The 24,041-nt window shown below is 53.4% G+C and overlaps 2 protein-coding genes across 4 annotated transcripts in view; both read left to right on the top strand.

The window, feature by feature from the left end:
• The first annotated feature begins 6,076 nt into the window (after positions 1-6,076).
• Positions 6,077-16,211, top strand: C4H19orf38 (chromosome 4 C19orf38 homolog). The gene is made up of 7 exons (XM_061188773.1): positions 6,077-6,178; positions 7,239-7,547; positions 9,546-9,638; positions 10,610-10,637; positions 11,375-11,418; positions 12,649-12,683; positions 15,666-16,211. Exons 1-7 carry the CDS (start codon positions 6,148-6,150, stop codon positions 15,810-15,812), a joined length of 687 nt encoding a protein of 228 aa, XP_061044756.1. The 5' UTR covers positions 6,077-6,147; the 3' UTR covers positions 15,813-16,211.
• A 1,644-nt stretch (positions 16,212-17,855) lies between these two features.
• Positions 17,856-24,041, top strand: part of CARM1 (coactivator associated arginine methyltransferase 1) — a 40,884-nt gene continuing 34,698 nt past the window's right edge. For all 3 annotated transcript variants that reach the window (XM_061190472.1, XM_061190471.1, XM_061190470.1), the window contains exon 1: positions 17,856-18,078. In XM_061190472.1, the coding sequence (XP_061046455.1) occupies positions 17,856-18,078 (223 nt within the window). The remainder of the gene's footprint in view (positions 18,079-24,041) is intronic.

The following is a 24,041-nucleotide window of genomic DNA, read 5'->3' as shown; positions in this document are numbered from 1 at the left end:
CGAAGCCCGCGGAGCCAGGAGTGAAGGACCCCCTGAGAGCATAGCTGCCCTAATGAATGCCTGATGCACCTGAAAACACTTTCTACAGACTTTGCAAAGCCTCCACTTCTAGTCTCAAACGCTAGTGGGGGGGGGGGCAAAGTACAAAAATAAGACACGATGGTACATTCTTCTCAGGCAAAAGTTAAGACAACTGTAGTGGAGGCGGCCGGGTCCTTCCTGCGGTTTTCCCAGAGTACCCCGCGCGCAACGACGATTGTGCGATCCAGCCTGGGTGTAGCGGATCGGAAATAGAGGCAGGGCATGGCCCTGCACGCGACCCGTAGGGCTTGTCTAAAAAGGCTCAGCTAGGGTGGGCAGAGACCCTTTTATGTTAACGTGGGGGGCAACTTGTGCCAGGTCTGTGAGTTTGGTCCCAGGTCGGATGCCTAACCGCTCATTCCTTGGCGCCTTAGAACCGTCACTTTGTCAGTTTCCTTGTTTGTGAATTAGAGGTGATGAGAATTGAGATGAGGCCTGGCCTATAGTGAGCGCCCCAAATTTCTTGCATATAGTTAGCACGGCGGCTTGGCCCCACCCTGCACCCCAATGGTCTCAAACTCGAGGGCCAGAAGGTAAACAGTGATTGAATTGGCCCAGGGTAAGAAGAATGACAGCCGAGGTGCTTAGCGTCAGAAGAGAAGAGCGGAGAAGAGAGTGTGGGTTTGGGAGGCAGGTTGCCTAGTTCAAAGCACGCCTCACGCTTTACTTGAGGCATCACTCTGCTGGGCCTCACTTTTCTCATCCATAAAAGGGGTAAGGGGGCTTCCCTGGTGGCTCAGTGGTTAAGACACGGCGCTCCCAGTGCAGGGGGCCCGGGTTCCATCCCTGGTCAGGGAACTAGATCCCACATGCATGCTGCAACTAAGAGTTCGCGTGCCGCAACTAAGGAGCCCGCCTGCCGCAACTAAGACCTGGCGCAACCAAATAAATATTTAAAGAAAAGGGGGGGTGGTGATACTAGTCCTACTTCATTGGGCTGTTGTGAAGATTAAGTGAGATGCTTGTTTAATGCATGGCATATCATAGACCCTCAGTAAATATTATCCGTTATATTCCAGGTTTATCGCCCTTCCTTGGGCGTGCCGCCAATTAACCTCTCCCTCAGTCTGGCTTAGACGATTTGGAGGCGACCTAAGCAGATAAGCAAAGATGTCGCTGGAGAAATGGACTCTGGTGATTCCATCTAAACATAAGAAAAATGTTCAGATGGAAATTTTGAGTCTTTCAAGACAGGCCTGAGAGAGGTTGGCAGGTGGTGGCAGTTACTCTTCGAATACAGCTGGTGGCTGTCAACTGTTTCTGGCGTTTGGAGAGCGTGGGGAAGTAACACTTTGTAATGTCAAAGTTTATGTATGGTCACGCTTCGTACTCCTTTTCGTTCCAAGTTTTTCTATCATTCAGACTCACTACTTGGACATTTTGAAGTAGTTGTGGAGAATCAGTGATAACTTTTTTTTTTTAAGGATTTTTTTTTTTAATGAGGTGAATTTCACATTGCATTAGATTAATAATTTTAAGTGAACAACCCAGTGGAGTGGCATTTAGTATATTCACAATGTTGTGCAGCCACTACTTCTACCCACTTCCAAAACATTTCATCAGCCTAGAAGGAAACCCTGAACCCATTAAGCAATTATTCCTCATTCCCCCCTCACCCCAGCTTCTGGCAACCAATCTTCCTCTATGGAATTAGCAATTCTGGATATTTCATAGAAATGGGATGTGTGACCATTTGTGTCTGGCTTCTTTCACTTAGCGTGTTTTTAATGTTCATCATAACATCAGTATTTAATTCCTTTTTATAGCTGAGTAGTATTCCATTGTGTGGGCATCTGTTGGACACTTGGGTTGTTTCCACCTTTTGGCTGTTGTGAGTAGTGCTGCTAAGAACATGTGTATTTGAGTATCTGCCTTCAGTTCTTTGCAGTGTATTCCTAGGAATGAAATTGCTGGGTCATATGGTAAATCTATGCTTAACTATTTGAGGAACTGCCGAACTTTTCCACAGGGGCTGCACCATTTTACATGCCCACCAACCATGTACGAGGGTCCCAATTTTTCCACATCCTCATCAACACTTGTTATTTTCTATTTTATTTTTAGTATATCCTTCCTAATGGATGTGAAGTGGTATCTCATAGTGGTTTGTTTGTTTCTTTTTGGGGGATCAAGCCATTTTATTGAGGGGCATCGGGGAAGGGCCTTGGAGCTGGGAGGACAGTGATATCTGACATCCTTCTCCCGGCCCTGGGATCTCCTCAGCTTCACAGTCGCTGAAAGCTCATAGTGGTTTTGTTTTTTGGGGGTTTTTTGGCCGTGCCACACAGCTTGTGGGATCTCAGTTCCCCGACCAGGAATTAAACCCTGGCCACAACAGGGAAAGCCTGGAATCCGAACCACTAGGCCACCAGGGAACTCCCGAAAGCTCATAATGGTTTTGATTTGCATTTTCCTAATGATATTGAGCATCCTTTCATGTGCTCATTGGCCACTTGTATATCTTCTTTGGGAAAATGTTTGTTCAAGTCTTTTGTCCATTTTAAAATTGGGGTGGTGTTGATTCATATATTATGGAATGAAAAAGGAAGAAAGAAAAACAATGAAAAGCCTCTGCCACTCTTTGCCAGTCTCTGCTGGGGCACATCAATACTTCACCTGGGTGTTTATAACTCTGCCTTAGTCTTCTCTTCCTGTTTGCACCAAGCCTAGAAATCAGCCAGAGATGAAAGAGTAGGGTCTTCTTAGGTCTTTTCTGAGCATTTGTCCTGCTCTGGGCATGCACATTGCTTTCTAAGTTCCCCAGTGTGTATGGGTGCTTTTGAATGCCTTAATTACCCAAAGAAACTCTCACCCCAGCTTTTCCTCCCAGGTTTTGGTATGTCAGTTGTAATCTTGTGCCCCAGAGAACTGTGGGTTCTTCCTTTGCCTTACAGTGTTTTCCAAGAATGTGTTCTGAGTTAAACAGACAAGCACCTTGAGGCAGTCCTTCAGGTAACTCCCAGACATGTTAGACACACACAATACTGTGAGAACGAGGGCTGCTCTGCTCCCTTAGAAACTGGGGACCAGGGCCCTATACTTCACTTGAAGACACAGGCTGCTGTCTTCAAGTCCTCCAGTGTGCTGGGGAAGGAGATGAGGAAGGGCAGGGAAAACACCACAAAAAGCTTTCCTGCCGTGATCAAGTTGCCTCTTCTTGATTCAGCATTTCCTTGGTTGGCATAAACATTTAGCTGTTTTCCAGAGTTTGGATAAAGTTGATCCTTACCACTTTTGCTCAATTGGTCGATGTTTTGCTGGAGGTGGAGGCCCATGGAGCTACCAGCTCTGCCATTTTCACTGTTGTCTGGGGTGAATGGGTGATTCTTGTTTCCCTCAATTAAACAAAACCCTCCCCCTCCCCAAGTATTCAACAAAATTTACTGAGTGACACTGAATAACACAGACGACGTCCTCATGGAGCTGTCATCCCAATGCTGCTCCACTAAATGATTTCAGGTAGTCGGAGGCGCTGAGAAGTAAATGCTAGGTGGGTGGGTGGGGTGGCTTATTTCACCTGGATGGAGTCGGAGAGCTTCCCCAAGAAGGTGGCCTTGAAGCTCAGGTTTGAAATAGAAGGGAGAAGAGGCAAGCAGACAAAAACAGTGCTCTGAGGTCAAAGGCTCTCAGAGAGTTCAAGAGGCAGAAGGGAGATGAGGGTGGGGTGGGTGAGAGGAGTAGCCAGAGAAGAGATGGGAGCCTTCGGCAGAGGCCACATCATACAGAGTCCCTCTTCCGTTTGTAATGTTGGCCTAGAATCTTAGCCTGGGGTTCTTATGACCACGGGGAGTTGGCAGACTGGCTGCTGGAGGTCAGGGATCCCCTGAAATTATAACCAAAAGATTACAAGACCATGTGCTGGGCAGTGTTTGTTTGCCCCACCAGAGCTGTTCTCTACAATTCCCTGTACTGCTTCGCAGTGGGAGGCAGGGAGCTGATATCTACACACCAGGTCAACTTGGCTTCCTTTTCCTCTTATTTCCAGTTGGGTTCAGCCCTGGTAGGATATCTGAGGGCTGAAGGAAAGGAAGGTCTAGGCATCTATTCCCTGGCTCCTACCCTGTTGGTCTGCATCTTTCCACCAAAGCCTGTAACTCCAGCTCTCTCCAAGTTCCAGAACTGTTTTCTCCCCAGCAACTTCAGGCCTGGCTGCTAACAGTTCCCTGACCCCAGGGAGTCACCATCCGTCATTGCTTTCCCTTCACCCTGCCCATGACTCCTCAGTCCTGTCTCTTAAGGGCATAATCTGTGTGTCAGCTCACCAATACAGGTATGTGTGGCTATTTCTGAATTCAAAATTCCAGATTACAAGGACTTCCCTGGTGGCGCAGTGGTTAAGAATCCGCCTGCCAATGCAGGGGACACAGGTTCGAGCCCTGGTCCAGGAAGATCCCACATGCTGCAGAGCAACTAAACCTGTGTGCCACAACTACTGAGCCTGCACTCTAGAGCCCACAAGCCGCAACTACTGAGCCCACGCTCCACAACTACTGAAGCCTGCGTGTCTAGAGCACGTGCTCCGCAACAAGAGAAGCCACTGCAATGAGAAGCCTGCGCACCACAATGAAGAGTAGCCCCCGCTCGCTGCAACTAGAGAAAGCCCATGTGCAGCAACGAAGACCCAACGCAGCCAAAAAAATAAATAATAAATTAAAAAAAAAAAGAAGAGCCAAGTAAACACATGGTAACTGGAAGAAAGAACAAAATAATGAAATAGAAAACTGAAAATAGAGAAAAACAACAAAGCCAAAAGTTGGTACTTGGAAAAGATTAATAAAACTGATTAACCCCTAGCAAAGCTAATCAAGAAAAAAAGAGAAAAAACACAAATTTCTATTATCAGGGATGAAAGAGGAGACATCACTACAAACCCCACAGATATTAAAAGCCTAACAAGGGAATATAAACAGGCTTATAGCAATAAGTTTGATGTTAGATGAAATGGACAAGCATGAAAATACAAGCATGCTAGTTGCAATCAAAGAAAACTACAAGGTATTATGGCAGGATTCAGCAAAGGCATTTTTTCTAAGTCCAGAGGAATCTGGAAAGATTTCCTAAAAATGGCATTTAAACTGAGACCTGAAGCAGAAGTGGGATTTGACCAGGTCTATAGAATTGTGTTCCAGGCAGGGATGATGGAACACATGCAAAGGCCCTGAGGTTGAAATGAGCTTTGTGTATCCAAAGAAAAAAGTCCACTCTAATGGCCCTTTTTAGTATTTGGCAACTACATGCTTACATCCTTCCTGGGTGTAAACCTCCAGGTGGACCTACCTGCTGGACTTAACCAGAAATGTTTGGAGACCAAAGCAAATCTGGTAAGACAGACCTTTGGAAGTTTCTGGGCTATCAACAGGAGGCAATTTATGCTGCAAACAATGTCATTTCCTTAGTTCTGGAGCTAGTGTTTCCTTTCACCTGGCTGGTGAAGCTCCTGAGGCTTTTCTCCCCTGTGGCCTCACACTGGGAACACTCACACTACACTAGGCATTGCACTTCATGACATGAATTCTTTGGAGCTAGTGTCCACTACTCTTAGCCCCATTCTTCAGAGCAGCAAGCTGAGCCTTCCAAGAAGGACCTTGTCTTGCCTGAGGTCACAGAGGCCAAGCCCTAACCACCATGCCCTACCAACTTCCACCCCACGTTTCAACTTCAGCACTGGTTGGGCCACATTTTGTGACTTGGGCCTGGGTTTCCCAAAAAACCCATGTTCCTCGTGCTTCCTCATGCCCAGGAGTTCTCAGGGGAAAAAAAACAAAAACAAAAAAACCACGCACTGGATCATCTCATTCATTTTCCCCCTCCCATCTGCCGAACCTTGGCCCCTAAGGAACAGCGAGGTGCCAGGGTCTGATGTGCGTCCGTGGAAGGGGTGGGGAGGGGAGAGAGTCCCTTTCAGTGCCCAAGTGTGTGTGTGCAACTTCCTGCCAATGAGGAAACACTCGGCTCAAGTCAGTCCTGGTTCTTCTTTCCTTGCTCTGGCCTCACAGGAGGAGCTGGCAGTGAGCCGTGGGCCGCGCTGGTCTCAGCCAGATTTCCCAGCCAAACGCGGGAGGAGAGATGCCCTGGACCGTCCTGCTCTTTGCAGCCGGTGAGCCTGGTGCCCCTGTGCCAACCCTGCTCCACTCCCTCCACCTCCCCAACCTTGCCTCTGCTGGGGGGTGGCAGGGAGGGGGTGTGTGTGCAGAAACCAGGTGCTGGAGAAGCTGAGCCCTGACCAATTTTCCCCCAGAGCCTTGGAAATGCCCCAGGAGCATGGATTTCTCTTGTCGGGTCTCATTATCCCCACCCACATCAAGGGTATCAGAAATGCCACCCCACCAGAGACAGCAGTGCCCACGCCCCATGACTCAGCCCTGCTTGGCCTCTGCAGGCTCCTACCTCCAGGGCTGGGGCAACAGGAGGATCTGCTGGGGGGTCAGAGGGTGGGGCGGGGAAGCTTGATAAGTGAAGGCTTGTGTCGACCTCACCTGAGCCAGGCACTCTGCTCGGGAGCCTGTGAGCAGCTGGGGAGACACTGGTCCCTCCTGCAGGAAGTCGTGCCCCAAAATCATATTCTTCACCACAGCCTGGAAAACAAGATAGAACCCCTCTGCCCTCCCTTTCTCCCCTCGGTCACCCTCCCTCCTGCCACCCAGGCTCCTTGAACACACCACACCCCTTCCAGCCTGTGGCCTTTGCCCCAGACTGTCCCTCTGCCTGGAATGCTCGCCCCTGGTTCTTCCTGTGCCGTGTCTCCATGGAAGCCCTCTGTGGCTACCCTACCACCCTTGTCTCCCTGAGAAAGTCAGCCCCCTGGGGCAGGCATACCTTATCTGTCCGTCTATCTGTCTATCTCGTCCGCTGCTCTGTCCCCAGCACCTAAACAGGGCCTGGCACGTAGTCAATGCTGTTGATCGAAGTAATACAAGTATATTTGCGCTGCTGTGTAACATCCACTGCTATTATAATAAAATGACTCAAATGCAGCGATCTCTCACCACGTGCTGGGCACTCTACCCCTTCAACATCACAATAGGGTAGGGATGACTAGCTTCCAGTTGTACATGAAAGCCAAGGCCCAGATAGGGTGAGCCACTTGCCCGAGGCTACACAGCCAGGCTGGCCTCTGCTCTAACCACCCAGCCAGCCTCCCCTATCTTGCTTCACAGGCTCCTTGGCTATCCCAGCGCCATCCATCATGCTGGTGCCCCCACATCCCAGCAGCCAGGAGGACCCCATCCACATCTCATGCATGGCCCCCAGGGATTTCCCGGGGGCGAATTTCACACTGTATCAAGGGAAGGAGGTGGTGCAGCTCCTGCAGGCCCCCGCGGACCAGCTCGAGGTCATCTTCAACCTGAGTGGTGGCAGCAGGGAGGTTCCAGGGGGACCATTCTGCTGCCAGTATGGCGTGCTCGGCGAGCACAGGCAGCCTCAACTGTCGAACCTCAGTGAGCCCATGCACGTCTCCTTCCCAGGTAAGGCCCTCCCATCATTCCTCACTGCCCCGGGCTCCATTTTCTCACCGCGGAGCCTTTGTAGGTGCTGTTCCCTCCACCTGGAAGTCATCACAGGACGAGCCACCTCTTCCAACTTGCCAGACTTTCTCACTTTTCCTTGTTTAATCCTCACAGTCACCCCATGCAATGGGTACAGCCATTCTCCCCATTTTCCAGATAAGGAAACTGAGGCACAAGAGATGAAGAGACTGGCCCAGGTCACCCAGCCAGCAGGTAGCAGAGCGTTAAACCTGGCATGCGTTCACCCTCCCTGAAATCCAGGCGTTAAACCTGCATGCTCTCCTGCACCCTCCCTTGAGCACCTGCTATGTACCAGGCACTGTCCTTGGCACTGCAGGTTCAGCAGTGAATGAAACAAAGTCCCTGCCGTGTCACAGCTGACATTCCGAGGGATGGGGACAGACGATAAATAAGGAGTTTGGTAAACATTCAGTCTGCCAACAGGGGACAAGGAAAGTGGCAGGGATGAAATATAGCCTGGTGAAGCGATAAAATATAGCCCTGGCAGTGAAAGCGCCAAGTCCTAACCACTGGACTGCCAGGGAATTCCCAAGGGTGTCATTTTAAATAGAGAGGAGAGTGGCCAAGGAAGGCCTCTCTGAGGAGGAAACGTTTGAGCAAAGACCTGAAGGATGAAGAGCCAGCCACGTGAGTGTCAGGGGCAGGAGTGTTCCAGGCAGAGGAAGCAGGCTGTGCAAAGGCCCTGAGGCTGGAACGTGCCTGGTGTGTTTGAGGGACATCGAGGCGCCCCATACGGCTGAAGTATAGTGAGCAAGGGGGAAAGTTGGGGGAGATGAGGGCAGGGGGGAGGCAATGAGGATTGTGCAGGGTCTTGTGGCTGCAGCAAGGACTCTGGCTTTTCGTCTGAGTGAGACAGAAGCCCTGGGAGGGCTGATGTCTTCCTCTGGTCTTTCCAGGAGAGGGGGCTGGGCCTGGGCTCTGGATCAAGGAGCCAGAGGGAAGGAGGAGCCTCTGGGTGGAGCCTCTGCTTCACCATCAGTCAGAACTTTCCTGCTGCAAAGAGAACTTTGTTGCCAGCAGAGGCCCACAGACTGTGATGACAGAACAGTCTCTGTGTCCTTCCCCGGCCTCAAGTTCCACAATCAAAGGCCACCTTCTCTCACCTTGGTCCTGTGGTCTCAGAGTGGGGAGGTGACATCCCTCCTGCCCCAGGTGAATGAATGAACAAGGGCTAACACTGAGAACACCAAGTGTGTGCCTCTCCTCCCCTCCTGGCTAGTTCCTGACCTCCACTGGGATCAGGGCATCTCCTGCTGGCTTCCCCCTCTCTCCAGGGAGGGGCAGCCGAATCTTTTGCAGAGACATTAACTGGAGCTGGGGCTTCATGCTTTTGTGGCTGACCTCTATGTGGGCCTCAGGGTCCACCATGTGACTGGGAGTGGATGTTGTCTGACCCCCTATTACCCAGCCAGCAGGACTCTTCAGGCCACAAGTAACTGAAAACTTGACTCAACTTGGCTTCAGTGACAAAAGGGGATTTGTTGGGTCACTGAACAGCACTGACTTCAGGCATGGCTGGATCCAGGTGCTCACCAATGTCAGGAATCATGTGCCACTTCTCAGCTCTGCTTTCTTCTGTGTCTTATTCTCAGGCAGGCCCTCCCTCTCAGGGTGTCAAAATTGTACCTTGGAGCCCCAGGTGTATATCCTACCAGCTTTGTAACGCTGGCCTGAGGAGTAAACCTCTCTTCCCAGTGGTCTAGCCAAAGTCCAGAAATTACTTTCATTGGCTCAGCTTGGGCAACATGCCCCTCCCTGAACCAATCAGGTTGGCCAGGAGGAGGGAATATGCTAATTGGCCTGAAACAGGTTTGCTAGATCCCCAGGGTCTAGCAACATCCAAAACAAATGGAGGGATGACAGGAGTCCCACCTTCTCCCTGCAACCCCACAGTTCCATGACCTGCCCAATCTCTCTTTTCCCATCTTCCTCTAGTGCCCACCTGGATCCTGGCACTCTCCTTGAGCCTGGCTGGATCCTTCCTCCTCCTCGCTGGGCTGGTGACCACTGCCTTGGTCATCAGGAAAGGTAACAGCAGGCAGAGAAAGCATGGCCCACCAGAACTTGTATATGCACTCCCACTCACACCCATTTTTAGGAGCACGGTTGGGAGTCCTTACTACAGAGGTTTAGCAGTGAAGAACCCTCCAGAATTTCGATGATGATGGTGGGCAGGGGCAATTTATATATGTATATATACACGTATATGTGTATATATATATATATATATATATATAAATTGTAAAATATACATGACATAAAATTTACCATTTTAACCCTTTTTAAAAAATTATTATTTTTTAATTTTTTTGGCCACGCTGTGCAGCTCGTGGAATCTTAGTTCCCTGACCAGGGATCAAACCCGGGCCCTTGGCAGTGAAAGTGGATCGCCTGGGAATTCCTTTTTTTTTTAAATTATTTTAAAATTTTTAAATTTTTAATTTTTTTCATTTTAACCCTTTTTAAGTGTCCAGTTCAGCAGCATTAAGTATATTCACTTTGTTGTACAACCATCGCCACCATCCATCTCCAGAACTCTTTCATCTTCCCAAACTGTAACTGTCCCCTTTAAACACCGACTCCCCATTCCCCATTCCCACAGCCCCTGGCACCACTGAACTCAGTCTTTAAAAAAAAATAAAGCGGGAATCCCCTGGTGGTCCAGTGGTTTGGACTCAGTGCTTTCACTGCAGGGGGCACGGTTCGATCACTGCTCGGGGAACTAAGACCCCGCAAGCCACGTGGTGTGGACTAAAAAAAAAAAAAACCCAACAATTTTACATGCTCGTACCTTGTTTGAAGTTTTTACCAACATACATTGATCATGAAATTGGGGGGAAGAAAGTGTCTTCAGTAGCTCCCCTGTTGAGTGGGAAATTTGCCAGCGAAGAAGGAAAGGCTGGGCTACAAATGTATGTGGGCCTTTTGGTTTCTTGGCTTTTTGCAACCAGGATGCAACCAGGACCAAAATCTAACAAACACTTTTTTTTCTCTCCCAGTTAAAGTAAAAAACTTGCAGAAGAAACGGTGAGACCATCCCTGGAGACCCTCAGAGGGTGGTTTTGGGGAAAGAAAACTCAGTCCCAAGGCAGGAGTTCCTGATGGCCATTAAAGACTCTGATAGCTGGCTGGGTTCTAGGGGAAGAAGGGTCCTTCCAGGGCTCCACCCCAAACAGCGTCTTCTGGTGGGAGGCTGGCTTAATAGAAACAGGTGCTATTCAGGAAGCGCCTACAGTGTGCCCAGCATTGTGCTGCGGGACTCTGGACCCTGAGCTCACGTGATCCTCGTGGCAGCGCTGGAAGCAGGCACTAGGAATGGCCCCATTTTACAGATGAGGAGGCTGAGGCTTCCTCGCATCCCTTTACGGCCAGTTGCCAAAATTTGCTAAGTAATCATTCTAGAAATCCACAATTGTGGGAGAGGCGAGTGGTGCCCCCTGGGGTTGTGCAGTGCCCAACTTGTAGCCTGTAGACAGTGGCCCTGGTTCCTGGGCATCAGAATCTACTGGCTCCAGCCTCAGTTTCTCCCCTCTGAGAGAGGGGCGGACACCGTGCTGCCTAGTGGCAGAGAACTAGCAGTAGCCCCGGTGATGGAATCCTGACTTCACCTGGCTGTGGGGCTCCTGCGAGAGAATTTCCATCTGAGGGGATTCAGGGAGGATGCGGAGGTGGGGTGGGGAGGAAGGGCCAAGTTTGACCAGGGCTACCCGGAACAATCCTCCTGCCTGAGACAAGTCATCACTTTCTCCTGAAACCCTCTGCAGGGAGCGAGAATCCTGCTGGGCCCAGGTTGACTTCGCCACCACAGGTCTGTGCCTCCCAGTTCCTGCCCCTCACCGGTGCAGGGTCACTGCCTCAAAATGCCATTGGGTCTCACTACTCGCTACTGAACCCCTTCTACAGCTGCTCACTTCCCTTAGAGTTGAGAACACACGCTCCCCTCTTTCTCCCCCATCCCCTGCCGTTTCCCGACCAGGTTCACCTATTTTTTTTTTTTTTTTTTTTGGTGTGAACAGCTTTCACCTCTTACCTCTCCTTGCCCCATCCTCATGCCTTTCACTCATTCTGCCCTCTGCCTAGAATACTTTTCCTCCCTGTGGTCTCAGTCTAAAGGTCGCCTCCTTCAGGAAGCCTTCCCTGACTTCCTAGGCAGGATCTACTCTTTCTACTTACATGCCCCCAGCGCCCTGTTGTTCTTCTTAGCCCTCAGTAGAAACACAATTAAGTAATCATTGCGCGCTTGGGTGTGTGACACTCGCCTCCACCACTGGACCATCAGCTCCAAGGGGGTGGGGAACTGCATCTGTCTTGTCCACCATCAGGGCACCCAGCTTTCACAGTGCCTGGCACCGTCCTTAAATGGAGCCCCACTTGTGGTCCAGAATGTGCTGTTCTGCTGGCTTCCACTGGGGGTGGGGAGAGGGAGCCAGCCTGTGAAGTGCGATGCCCAGGAAGGGGCTCCAAGCAGAGAAAACTCCATTCTCTGTACTTCTTTCACTGTCTCACGTATTTCTTGAGCACCCCGAGTATGTGCTAAGGTCTGGGGGCTCCCAGGATAACCAAGACAGAGGTGGTTTCTCTCCACAAGCCCATACTCCAGTGGGGAAACAGCCCATGGCGGGCTGGACCCTGTCTGGGCTAGGAGGGTCGTCCCCAGAGGAAGTGGTGTTGAATCAGAGACCTGTAGGGGGGAGCAGAGAGTAGCTGGGTGAAGAGCGGGCAACCCAGGGTGGGGGAGGAGCTGAGAGGTGTTCTGGAAAGTGGGAGTGGAGACGAGGCACCATTTTCTCGGAGGGCAGCCAGAGGTCCCTGAGGGAGGGTTCTAAGCAGTAGAGGGACACAGTTCAATTTGTAGCTGTGTGCAGTTCACCCTGTAGAATGGGCTGGAAGGGGGCAAAGAGGATGAGGGGTGATGGACCTTACGCCCTTCCTCATGGTTGGCTTGGGGCCTGTGGGATTGTGGGGAGGGCCTGGGGAGGGTGGTGAGCAGGAAATCTGAACTGGCCCCCATCCTGGTCTTCTTCTCTTTCTGTTGCAGACATGTCCTTCGATAACTCCCTGTTTACCATCTCCGTAAGTCGTCCTGTTTCTCGGTCCCGATTTACTGCTGGCTGTCCTGACCATGGGAAGGTTGGGGCTACCACCAGGCTGGGTTGACCTGTTTGTCCCTGAGCTTCTGGGGTCTGGGAAAAGCCCAGATTCACTGAGCAGGGATTGTTTGTGAGCCAAGAGTTGGCACTGGAAAATTCCAGGGGATTGGAGGTAGGCACGTTGTCCAGGCCTTCGTGGGGTAGTGGGCAGGCCCCTGGTTGTCAGCACTGCCTTTGCACTCAGAATGGTGACAAGGGACTCAGGGTGACCTGGTGGCTTCTTTGGGGTCATGGAGCCTTGTGACAATCTGGTGCACACTGTGGTTCGCTCCTGGTATAAAGAAAAGCCTACTTTTGTGTTCAGTTTCAGGAACTTCAGCTTAGCTATCCCAGACATGCGTCTCCCTTTCAAGGGGGAGGGTCTCAACCCCCATTCCCACCCCCACTCCCCACCCCCTGCTTAGCAAGGGGTGTTGCTCCCCCAGATCACACAGTGTCCTGGCTGGGATTTGAACCCAGGTCTATGGGACTCCTCTACACAGCTGCATCTTGTGATGGCCTTGAGGTACTTATTATTATTATTAGTTTACTAAATTAGAGATATCTGACCCCTGGACACGATGGATCAAGAAAATGTCCAGCTAGGGGAATTCCCTGGTAGTCCAGTGGTTGGGACTCCACACTTCCACTGCAGGGGGCCCGGGTTTGATCCCTGGTGGGAAAAACTAAGATCCCACATGCTGTGTGGCATGGCCCGGCCAAAAAAAAAAAAAAGAAAAAAGAAAAGAAAATGTTCAGCTAGCTCTTCTCCATGCAGAGAGGGGTACAGGTCTGGGGTGCAGGTGGTCCCCCTTGAGGCGGCCTCAGAAGTTCCATTTGTGTAAGTGGACGCTTTGGGACTTCAATCAGGGAGCCTGGGGTGGAGTCAGTCTGCTTGGGGCACCATGGTGGGGAGGGGGGTGGGGGGAGGATTGGATGGGTTTAGCATAGCCTTCCTGGGCATCTGGACAAGAACAAGATGAGGCCCTTCATCCCTCAGAGCTTCTTAATTCTACAGGGGGAGACAGACAATGCCACGTGGGGTAGGAGTGACCCGGAAGCTCACTTAGATAGGAGATCCGGGAGGTCTCTGAGATTAGCGACAAGCAGGAGGTAGCTGCGGAGGATTGATCCAGGCTCAGGACACGTTCTTGGCACGGCCCAGTAGGGGTGCAGTGGAGTGAGGAGTAGAGAGGGGAGCCGCGCGGAACTTTGACCCCAAGTGAAGGGTGAGCCATGAAAAGTTCAGAGCAGAGGTGGGACTTGACCTGATCTATGTGCTCACGGGCGCCCTCTGGCGGCTGCGGGAAGGATAGACTGTGGGGACCGTGGACGGACGGGAGCTGGGGGACCCGGCAATGGTTCAGGCGGCAGACGTGGCGGGTAGTTTGGTCCAGTGTGTTGGCAGCGGAGGCGGAAGAAGCGAACAGAGGCAGGTCAGGTAGATTCAGGGGATGGGAAACACGGCACTGATTTTGGAGTGGATGAGTGGGCCGAGGGAGAAGGAGGCGTGGCGGAGTTCTGGAGAGACAAGAGACAGGTCACCTCACCCAGTGCTGCCACAGAGCAGCTGGAGACTGGCCCCCAGTCACTGGTATACAGATGGTGGGAAGGAAGGGGCTTGGCACCAGCCTGTCCAACCCTCTGAGATCTCAGCTCAGGGAACAAATCCTGAGCTGTTAAGAAAAGCCTGGCAGGCGGGGCAAGTTCTGAAACCTTCTGTGAGAAGTCACACCGCTCAAGGCACTAGCCTGGTGATTACTGCCTCCCCCGCACCCCCCGCCCTTTTTTTTTTTTTTTTTTTTTTTTTTTTAAGGCATTTAAAATGAAACGGTGGAAAACAGAAAAGGAAGGAGAAAAAGAACTTATTTCTCAGTATCTTAGTCCTGGTGACTTTAAAAATATATTTTTTTAGTTAAAAAATTTTTTGACTATGAAATACATCCAAATGTAAAAATTATATATATAGTAAAATTCTCTTCTCTTTCTTAATCCCTCTCCACCCCTGGTCTCCCCTTCTGCACACAGACGTACAGGTAAATCACCATTAGGAGCTTCCTGCACATACAAGCAAAGGCAAAAATAGCAAGTCTATATCCTCACTCTTTTTAACACAAATGACAGCATGCTAACCACACTGTTATGCATGATGCTTCTTTTCCTTAACAGTAAGTTCTAGTGATCTTTGCTAGTTTTTAAAAAAATCATTGTAAAATATACATAAAAGTTACCATTTTAGTCATTTTTCAGTGTACAGTTCTGTGGCATTAAGTGTATTCATATTGTTGTACAACCATCACCACCATCATCCCCAGAACTTTATCTTGCAAAACAAATCCTGTCCTGGGACTTCCCTGGCAGTCCAGTGGTTAAGACTCAGCACTTTCACTGCAGTGGCCTGGGTTCAATCCCTGGTTGGGGAACTAAGATTCCACAAGCCGCACGGTGTGGCCAGAAAAAAAAAAAACTCTGTCCCTATTAAACACCAACTCCCTGTTTCACCCCCACTGCAGGCCCTGGCACCCACCATTCTACTTTCTGTCGCTTTGATGGATTTGCCTATTCTGGATTTTACACAGAAATTATGCCATACAGTGTTCATATTTATGAGTCGTAGCCACCTCGGGGTGGGGGTGTTGGCATTCTCCCCCATTGTACAAAAGTGCACAAAGGAAATTGAGGCACAAAGGGGGCGATCACACCCCTAGGAAGAGGGGGAGCTGTTATTCGATCCCAGGCTGTCTGGTTCCCTATTCAGCAGAGAGGAAGGCAGGACAGACAGCAGGATCAGGGCGCTGAAGCTGTGTGTGTGTGGGGTGAGGTGAGACCCGATGGACTGGGGGAGTCTCGGGTTCAGAACATGGGGCAACCCGAGATGCTGCAACCCCAAATCACCCGGTTCTCTATTTTTCCTCCATGGACAAAGAAAATGACTTCAGAAGAAGACGCAGCCACCCAGGATGCTCCCTCAGGCTCTGCTGTGACACCTGGCAACTCTGGGACCCGGAAGAGGCCCACCTCCACGTCATCCTCACCCGACCCCCCAGAATTCAGCACATTCCGGGCCTGCTAGGGGAGCCCTTCCCTCTATCTGCGTGCCCTCCGTTCAGCCCTCCCCCTTGCGCTGGCTGGGCTTTGTAGGGTCTCAGTTCCCTCCAGTTACTTTGGGGACTTCTGGCTGCTGCTTCCTCAGGGCAGTGAACAGAGGAAATGAAGGGGACCCCCTGGCCTTGGGACCTTCCTCGCAGAGGAGCAGGAGTGGGAGAGGGGATGCAAGCATCAGCCTGGAGGCTGGACAGAAAGCAGGAAGCCTCTCTGGATTGCCAGCTTTTCAGACCACCACGGAAGGAGCTGTTAGGATCCCTCAGCTGGGCCATTATGAAGTCTGAGCTCTCCACACACCCCTCCGCTTTCCTTCGTCCCATGCCACACCTGACTTGGGTTTTTGGAGCATAGGGTACCTGGGGGTTATATTCTATGTGCCCTGCTGGCATGCCTAAGTTATTAATTATAATGTTTGGAGCTGTTCCCAAGGCCTCTATGGAGTGTAATCCTTCAAGCCCAGGCCCTCTGGGGTCCAATCACTGATTGCAGGGTGGGGGGGAGGGGGCAGTACCCCTCAACTGCATGCAGTCAGGGTGGTGTATGGGGAGGCCCATGGGGGTGTAGGGAGGGGGGCAGTGCCATGTGGGGTCTCTGCTAAAGTCCTTGCATTGGTGAGTACAGAAGGTGGAATGATGGAATGCTTGAGGAGAATGAGTAGTAAATGAGCAGGTCCAGGGACTTCCCCGCCGGACTAGTGGTTAAGACTCCTCCTTCCCAATGCAGGGGGCACGTGTTAGATCCCTGGTCGAGGAACTAAGATCCCGCATGCGGCACGGTGGGGCCTTAAAAAAAAAAAAAAAGCAGGTCCCGGGAAGAGTGGCAGCTGGAGATGGTGGGCGGCCGCAAGCACCTTTGGAAGCCACCAAAGAGGAGAATGGGGCCCTGGAGCAGTGGAGGGGGGACTTGGAGGGAAGATGGGTGTGTGTATCCGTGTATGGAAAGGGGCACTAGGCCCTGATCTGCTGGATTCACTGGTCAGCCATCATTGCGGGAAGGGAGAGTGAGTTGGGGTGGGGGGGAAGGGGCTAAAATAGAGGTCCAAGAATTTTTTTGTGGGGGTTAAGACAGCGAAGGGCCAAGGATGGAGGAGGAGGGCACTGGGGGAAGCGGCTGGAGATGATGGGGAAGAGAGGCGAGGTTGAGTGCTCAGAGAGGGGGCACAGGTGGTGTGCAGAGGCCAAGTCCATGCTCAAACTGCTTTTCCACCGGGCGCGCTGGGGGTGGAGCCACAGGCTGGGGCGTGTCCCTACGTCCTGTCCCCGCCCCTCACTCCGGCCCTCCCCAAGAACCCAGAGCCTCACAAAGCGAGACCAGTGGTGGGGAGCAGGACCGGTATAGGGGCGGGGCCTCTTCGCAGCTGGACCCCGCCCCTCAGTGAGCCGCCGTACAAAGCCGGGCGGGACCAGGGGTGGAACCCAGCCTCAGGGGCGTGTTGGAGCCCGTCGGGCGTCAGGCCAGCCGCCGCCGTTCCCCTGGCTGGGGAGCCACCTCACACAGCACGGCTGCTTGCGCGGGGCGGGGCTCCGGCGTGTGTCCGCACAGCCGAGCACCGCCCTTTGACGCGCGCTCCGGGCTGGGCAGCCGCACCGCCTTACAAAGCGCGGCCATTCGGGCCGCGCCGGGCTGGGGGCGGGGCCCAGACCTAGGGGCGTGTCCGCGCGGCCGAGCACCACTCCTGACGTATGCTCCCGCCCTCGCTGTTCCTGGGCCAAGGAGTCACCTCACAAAGCTGCGACCGCTTGCGCGGGGCGGGGCGGGGCGAGGCGGGGCCGGCCCGGCCCCGCCCCCCAGCGTGCTTCCTCCCAGAGCCCAGGGCCGCCGGCAGGGGGCGCTGCGTCACGGGGCTGGACCGCAACGGCGGTGGCGGCGAGGCGGCGCGTGGCCATCAGGCGGCGCTACCCGGCTCGGCCTCGGCCTCGGCCTGTGCTGCGGCGGCGGTGGCAGCGGCGGCGGCCTGGGCCCGGGCGCGGCGGCGGCGGCGGCGGCGGCGGGGCCTGGAGCCGGATCTAAGATGGCAGGAACGGCGGCGGCGGCGGTGGGGCCGGGCGTGGGCGGCGCGGGGGCGGCCGGCCCGGGTGTCACGGGGCCCTGCGGGGCCGTGTCCGTGTTCCCCGGCGCCCGCCTCCTCACCATCGGCGACGCGAACGGCGAGATCCAGCGGCACGCGGAGCAGCAGGCGCTGCGCCTCGAGGTGCGCGCCGGCCCGGACGCGGCGGGCATCGCCCTCTACAGCCGTGAGTGCGGGGCCCCAGGGCCGGGCCGAGGGCCGGGCTGCGCGCGGGGGCTGCGCACGAGGCCGGACGGGCGGGGGGCCCGGGGCGGACGGGACGCGGCCGCGGTGAGGGGCCCGGGGTCCCGAGGGTGAGGGGCCCTGATCCTTGGGGGCCTGGTGTGGGCTCCGTGGGGCCGGGCCGAGGGAGCTGGGTGTGGGGGACCCCCGAGTGAGGGGTGTGGAGGAACGGTGTCAAAGGGGCAGAAAGAGAAAAGAGGGCGTGAGTGGTGGCCAGAGGTGAGGTGCCCCGAGTACAGAGGGAAGCGGGAAATGGGGGAGTAGTGAGGGCCCTGAGATTGGGAGGGGGTGGGCAGGAAGTGGGGGGCCGATAGTGCAAAGTAAGAATTCGGAGGAAGCCGGGGGTGGGGGGGCTGGGTGGGAGGGGAAGGGGCCTGGGCGTGGGAGAGGTGGGAGTCTGTGGGCGGGTGTGGCCGCTCTAGCGGGGAGGAGGGAGGGGTGTGGGCAGCCTCTGGCCATCTCAGGGGACCCTCTGGACTGCCAAGGACGGTTGGAAAGTGGTGCCCAGTCTGGGGGGGGGCCTGGAGCACCCTGTGCCACTCATCTGGAGAGCTTGGCGTTCTGGACCCCTGAGTGGGAAACTTCTAGATCAGGGGAGAGGGGTCCTGCGAGGGTGGTGCGAGCTGCTGGGTGTGCGTCTCTTGGAAACGTGGACGGGGAGGGCCTCTATCTGGATGCCCAGCTCCGAAGTAAGAGGTAACACGGACTCCTCCCTCGTCACGGTCCTCCGATCTTCCTTTTGGGGGATGTGAGAAACTGGTTACATTTTGTGAAGCTAGTTTCAAAACTGACATTAAGGTGGACAAAAAAAAATCACAAATGTGTTTGCCAAGGACCTCGCGTCTTTGTAGTTCATCCTTTTTCTTTCTCTTGTTACTCTTTCTTATCAGTTCTCTCCGGTCACGATTCCTCCTTCACATTTTTTAAATAATTAATTAATTAATTAATTGTTGGCTGTGTTGGGTCTTCATTGCTACCCGTGGGGTTTCTCTAGTTGTGGCGAGCGGGGGCTACTCTTCATTGCGGTGCGCGGGCTTCTCATTGCGGTGGCTTCTCTTGTTGCAGAGCACTGGGCTCTAGGCGCGCGGGCTTCAGTAGTTGTGGCACGCGGGCTCGGCAGTTGTGGCTCGCCGGCTCGGCAGTTGTGGCTCGCCGGCTCTAGAGCGCATGCTCAGTAGTTGTAGCGCACGGGCTTAGTTGCTCCGCGGCATGTGGGATCTTCCCGGACCAGGGATCGAACCCGTGTCCCTCGCATTGGCGGGCAGATTCTTAACCACTGCGCCACCAGGGAAGGACCCCCTCCTTCACATTTTGTTATTCTGTTACACTCAGCTTGGTCTCTCCGGGTTTCTTGCACTGATGCTCTGTGGAGTCACTGAGGGGGCCTCTCCTGGCTTTGGCCTGTGTGAGTTTTTTGCCACTTCGGGAACGGGGGCTTTCTGAAGGGAAGTGTGTGGAGCAGTTGGTTCCCACACAGGATTCTCCCCACACCTCAACTTGGAAAACCCAAAATAAAGGAGCTGTGTGTCTGTCCCCAGCGTCGCACCTCTTTTTGCTGGGGCAGAGCTGGGTCTTCTTGGATCAGATGAGGAGAAAGAAGGGTATCCCCGGTGGGCATCGGAGCTCAGGACAGACACTTAAGCTCAGCAGGATCCCCCAGATCACAAGCATGGCCATTCATTCAACACGCATTAATGGGATACAGAACAAAGAAGGGCAGTGTTTCTCAAACTAGGGTTCCAGGGCTGATCCTCAAAGGAGTTCCAGGGGAGGTGGTTTATCTTTGGTAAATAAACTTTTGATTTTAGAACAGTTTTAGATTGATAGAATTACTAGGAAGATAATACAGAGCGTTCTCATATACTCTACACGTAGTCTCCTCTCTTTACATGTTTCTCCAGGAGAGTTTTTACTTTTGTGTTTTTGTTTTGTGGATCTACTCGGAATTGTTACTAGTTACAAAGGGAACACTTCCCTTTTTAGAGGTCATTCATAACTGAAGCGTTAGTCAAGAGGAGAAAGTCCATGTTTCTCAAACTGAGAGCCTCAGTCTGAAATTATTTCAGACTCCTGATGATAAAGTCTCAGGGGTCTGAAATAATTTTTTCCTCTTTAGGCTCAAGTAACATTAGTGTGAGGTATTAGTGTAAAAGTATGGGTTCTGGAGTTGGCCAAAGCTGGTTGTATTAGTTTTCCAGGGCTGCCGTAACAAACTTGGTGGCTTAAACCAACAGGAATGTATTCTCTCATAGTTCACGGGCAGAAGTCCAAAATCAAGGTGTCGGCTGGGCCACACTCGCTCCACAGGCTCTAGAGGAGGATCCTTTCTTGCCTCTTCCAGCTTCCAGTGACTCCAGGCATTGGTTGGCTGGAGGCCACAGAAATCCAGTCTCTGCCTCTGTCTTCACATGGCTGCTCCCCTGTGTCTCTGTGCCTTTTCCTGTAAGGTCACCTGTTGCTGGATTTAGGGCCCACCCTAAATCCAGGATTATCTTAGATCCTTAATTATGTCTGTAAAGACCCTTTTTCCAAGTAAAGTCATATCCACAGGTTCCGGGGGTTAGGGCTTGGACATATTTTGGGGGGCATCCACTACGTGGGCTAGACTGGTGCCCTGAGGGTAGTTGTGGGTCTCTGTGCCTCAGTTTCCTCGGTGGTAGAATGGAGGTGATGCCAGGACTGTGGCACAGCGTGTTTGCTCTATGAACGAACACTTCTTCTTTGGAGGCAGCACCTGCCCCGGTAAAGGCCTGGTGATGGCCTCAGAGTTGGTCGGGTTACTGCTCAGGGCGGGGCAGCCCTGGTTCCTGAGCCAGCTCCGCCTGGGGAGCGCGGGCATCTGGGGAAGAACTGCTCTGAAGTCTGCTGGGGGAGTGCAAAGTCCTGGATCAGAGATCAGGCCCAGCCTGCTGGGTGTGGAGGGCTGGCTGACGGTCCCCTGGAAAAAGGCAGAGGTGGTCCGGCCACTGGGGGGACTTAGGGGTGAACCACGCTGCTGCTGGGAACTTTAGGCTTTCTGTTGGGATGAACTTCCATCCCTGGCCTCAGCATTTCCCATCCTGGACCCTTCTGGGACCCGAATGCTTTGGCCAGGTGAGAAGGCTTCAGGAGCCCTGTTCCACTCACCTGTCCCTCGTGAGGCGAGGTCTTGCGAGCCGCTGGTGATTCCAGATCCCGGGCATTCGCCTCTGTGGGTGGAGCTGGGGTGGGGGCGGGTGGGCGGTCGACCTAGACATCCGCCCGAATCTCCCAGTGTCTCACATCTGGGAGCTGAGGGTCCTGAACGTGGAGTGTGACTGGGTGAGTCACCAGCTACGCGGCCTTGAACTAGCCATGTCACCTGTAGCAGCCCTGTAGCGACACCTGTACGCGTCCTCCGCTTCCTCACCTGCGATGGGAATAGTGCCACCGGGGGCCCCGGAATGCGGGGGAAGTGCAGCACGGGGTTGTGGAGCAGGGTGTCCGGCGGTGAAGGGTAGATCTGTCTATAGATGTTATCAGTGGTGATGCTACTGGCGTGGAATGGTGAAGAGCTGGCTTTTCTAGGAGGGAGTCCCTTATGCTGTGGGGCTGCCCACCTGCCTTGCACCCCCAGCAGATGGGAGGGGGGCCCCTGGGCTGCCACCTCTGTCTCAGGCGGCAGGGCTGGGAGATGGGTGTGGGTAGCAGGACATCCAGCCCCTTTCCTTGACGTCTGCCCTCTCCCTATGGGAAAGAGGACAGCTGAGGAAGGTCCTGTCCCAGTCACCCTGCAGTGAACGGTGACCCTCCCCACCCTTTCTTTTTTTTTTTTTGGCCTCGTGGCTTGCAGGATCTGAGTTCCCTGACCACGGATCGAACCCGGGCCCCCGGCAGTGAAAGTGCAGAGTCCTAACCACTGGACCACCAGGGAATTCCCTCCCCACCCCTTCTTGCCACTTGATGTCACCCTGGCCCGTGTCCATGGGATTGGCTAAATGGCAACTACCAAAACTGGGCTGTTTTCCTTGGGCAGAGTTGCCAGCTTCCCGGGCCTTGAGGAAGCTTTGGCACGGCCTCTGGAGTCCTTGGACTTGGGCTGCCATCCCCTTGCAGGGAGGCAGCTCCTCGGGAAGCCCATCGTGGGGCGGTGGGGCGACGAGCAGAACAGACTCTCAGTTCCTCAGCCCCGTGGTGGCCTTTCTGGAGCTGACTGTGCTGCTTTTCTCTCTTGGTCCTCTGGCCTGTCCCCGCCGCATTGGCTAGGAAGGGATGTACGGCAGGGCTGGCTCTGACGGGGGCTAAATTTCAGTTCGTGGGGGACCTGCCAGGGGAGGAAACCCCAGAGAAAAACCCTCTGTAAAAGCATGGTGAAGCATGGCCTGCTGTCCCGGAATCAGGACCCTGTGACTTCCTTCAGTCACCCTCCTGGTAGCCCACACCCGTGGCAGCTGTGGCAGGGGGGTGGTAGTGAGAGGGTTTGGAAGAGTTTGTCCTCCACCCAGCCTTGAGGACATTCAGTGTCAAGCTGGGGGGAAGACCCAGACAGTTACACCAAAAGGCATTCACGTTTCAGTGGTGCCTGCTAGTTGCTACTGGCTGCTGTCATTTATTGAGCACTTACTGTGTGCCAGGCCCTGCTTAAACCAGTGTTGACAGACTCAAATGCTTGACTTTGGGGGCAGCTGGGGAAAGGATAATAGTATAAAGCAGGGCCTGTGGGCAAGCTATGGCCTGTGGACCAGATCGGGCCTGTGGCCAGTTTTTTAACTGGTGACAGCTAAGGGCGGTTTGTACATTTTTTAAAAAATTAATTAATTAATTAATTTTTGGCTGTGTTGGGTCTTCGTTGCTGTGCCCGGCTTTCTCTAATTGCGACGAGCAGGGGCTACTCTTCGTTGCGGTGCGCCAGCTTCTCGTTGCGGTGGCTTCTCTTGTTGCAGAGCACGGGCTCTAGGCGCGCGGGCTTCAGTAGTTGTGGAGCACGGGCTCAGTAGCTGTGGCTTGCGGGCTCTAGAGCGCAGGCTCAGTAGTTGTGGCGCACGGGCTTAGTTGCTCCGCGGCATGTGGGATCTTCCCGGACCAGGGCTCGAACCCGTGTCCCCTGCATTGGCAGGCGGATTCTTAACCACTGAGCCACCAGGGAAGTCCCGGTTTGTACATTTTTGAAGTGTTGATTAAAAAGAAAAGAACAACCCAAGGAAGAACATTCAACCAAGACCATAGAGTCCTGCAAAACCTAAGATGTTTACTTACTGGCCCTTGACAGAAAAAGCTTGCAGACCCCTGGGATAAATGAATGAAACAGGCAGGAGGAGGGGGGACTTGGGGACTCAGCCCCAGCCAGGGTTGGCAGATCTGCCACAGCTTAAGAGAAACTGAAAAGCCCTTCTTTGTGTAGGTCTGTTTGTTTTGATTGTGAAGTGTCCTGATTGCTCAGGCCAGATAGAGTACACTTTCTGGACCGTGTGGGTCAGTTAGCCTGATAGGTGTGGCCCTTGCTGTGTGTTACCACTGGTCCTTAGAACAGTTCTGGGAGGTCGGCACACCACTCCCATTTTATTGCTGGAAAAGCAGGGGTGAAAGGGCTTGACCAAATAACATGGCTGGCAGGCAGCAGAGCTGGCTTTGGAGTTCACAGCTGTTGGACCCTCTGCTCACTGCAGAGTGGTTCAGTGGAAAAGGGTGGTCAGGATTCAGTTTATCTGTGCATAACAGAGACCCAAAGTGGCAGTGGCTTAAACAAGATGGCAATGCACTTCTTGTGCTCTTGTCCTGAAGCCTTGGAGGTTGGCAGACCAGGGCTGGTGTGGAAGCTCTGCTCCAGGAAGTCCTTGGACCCAGGTCCTTCCAGCTAACCCCTCTCCCACATCCCGGGTTCGGGTCTTGTCATCATGGATCAACATGGCGGCTGGAGTCCAGCTATTACACCCTGGTTGTCAGACAGCA

This window comes from Eubalaena glacialis, chromosome 4 (assembly GCF_028564815.1).
Source record: "Eubalaena glacialis isolate mEubGla1 chromosome 4, mEubGla1.1.hap2.+ XY, whole genome shotgun sequence".
Classification (NCBI taxonomy): domain Eukaryota; kingdom Metazoa; phylum Chordata; class Mammalia; order Artiodactyla; family Balaenidae; genus Eubalaena; species Eubalaena glacialis.
The sequence above is the reverse complement of the archived record's forward strand: the minus strand, read 5'-3'. Positions and strand labels throughout refer to the sequence as shown.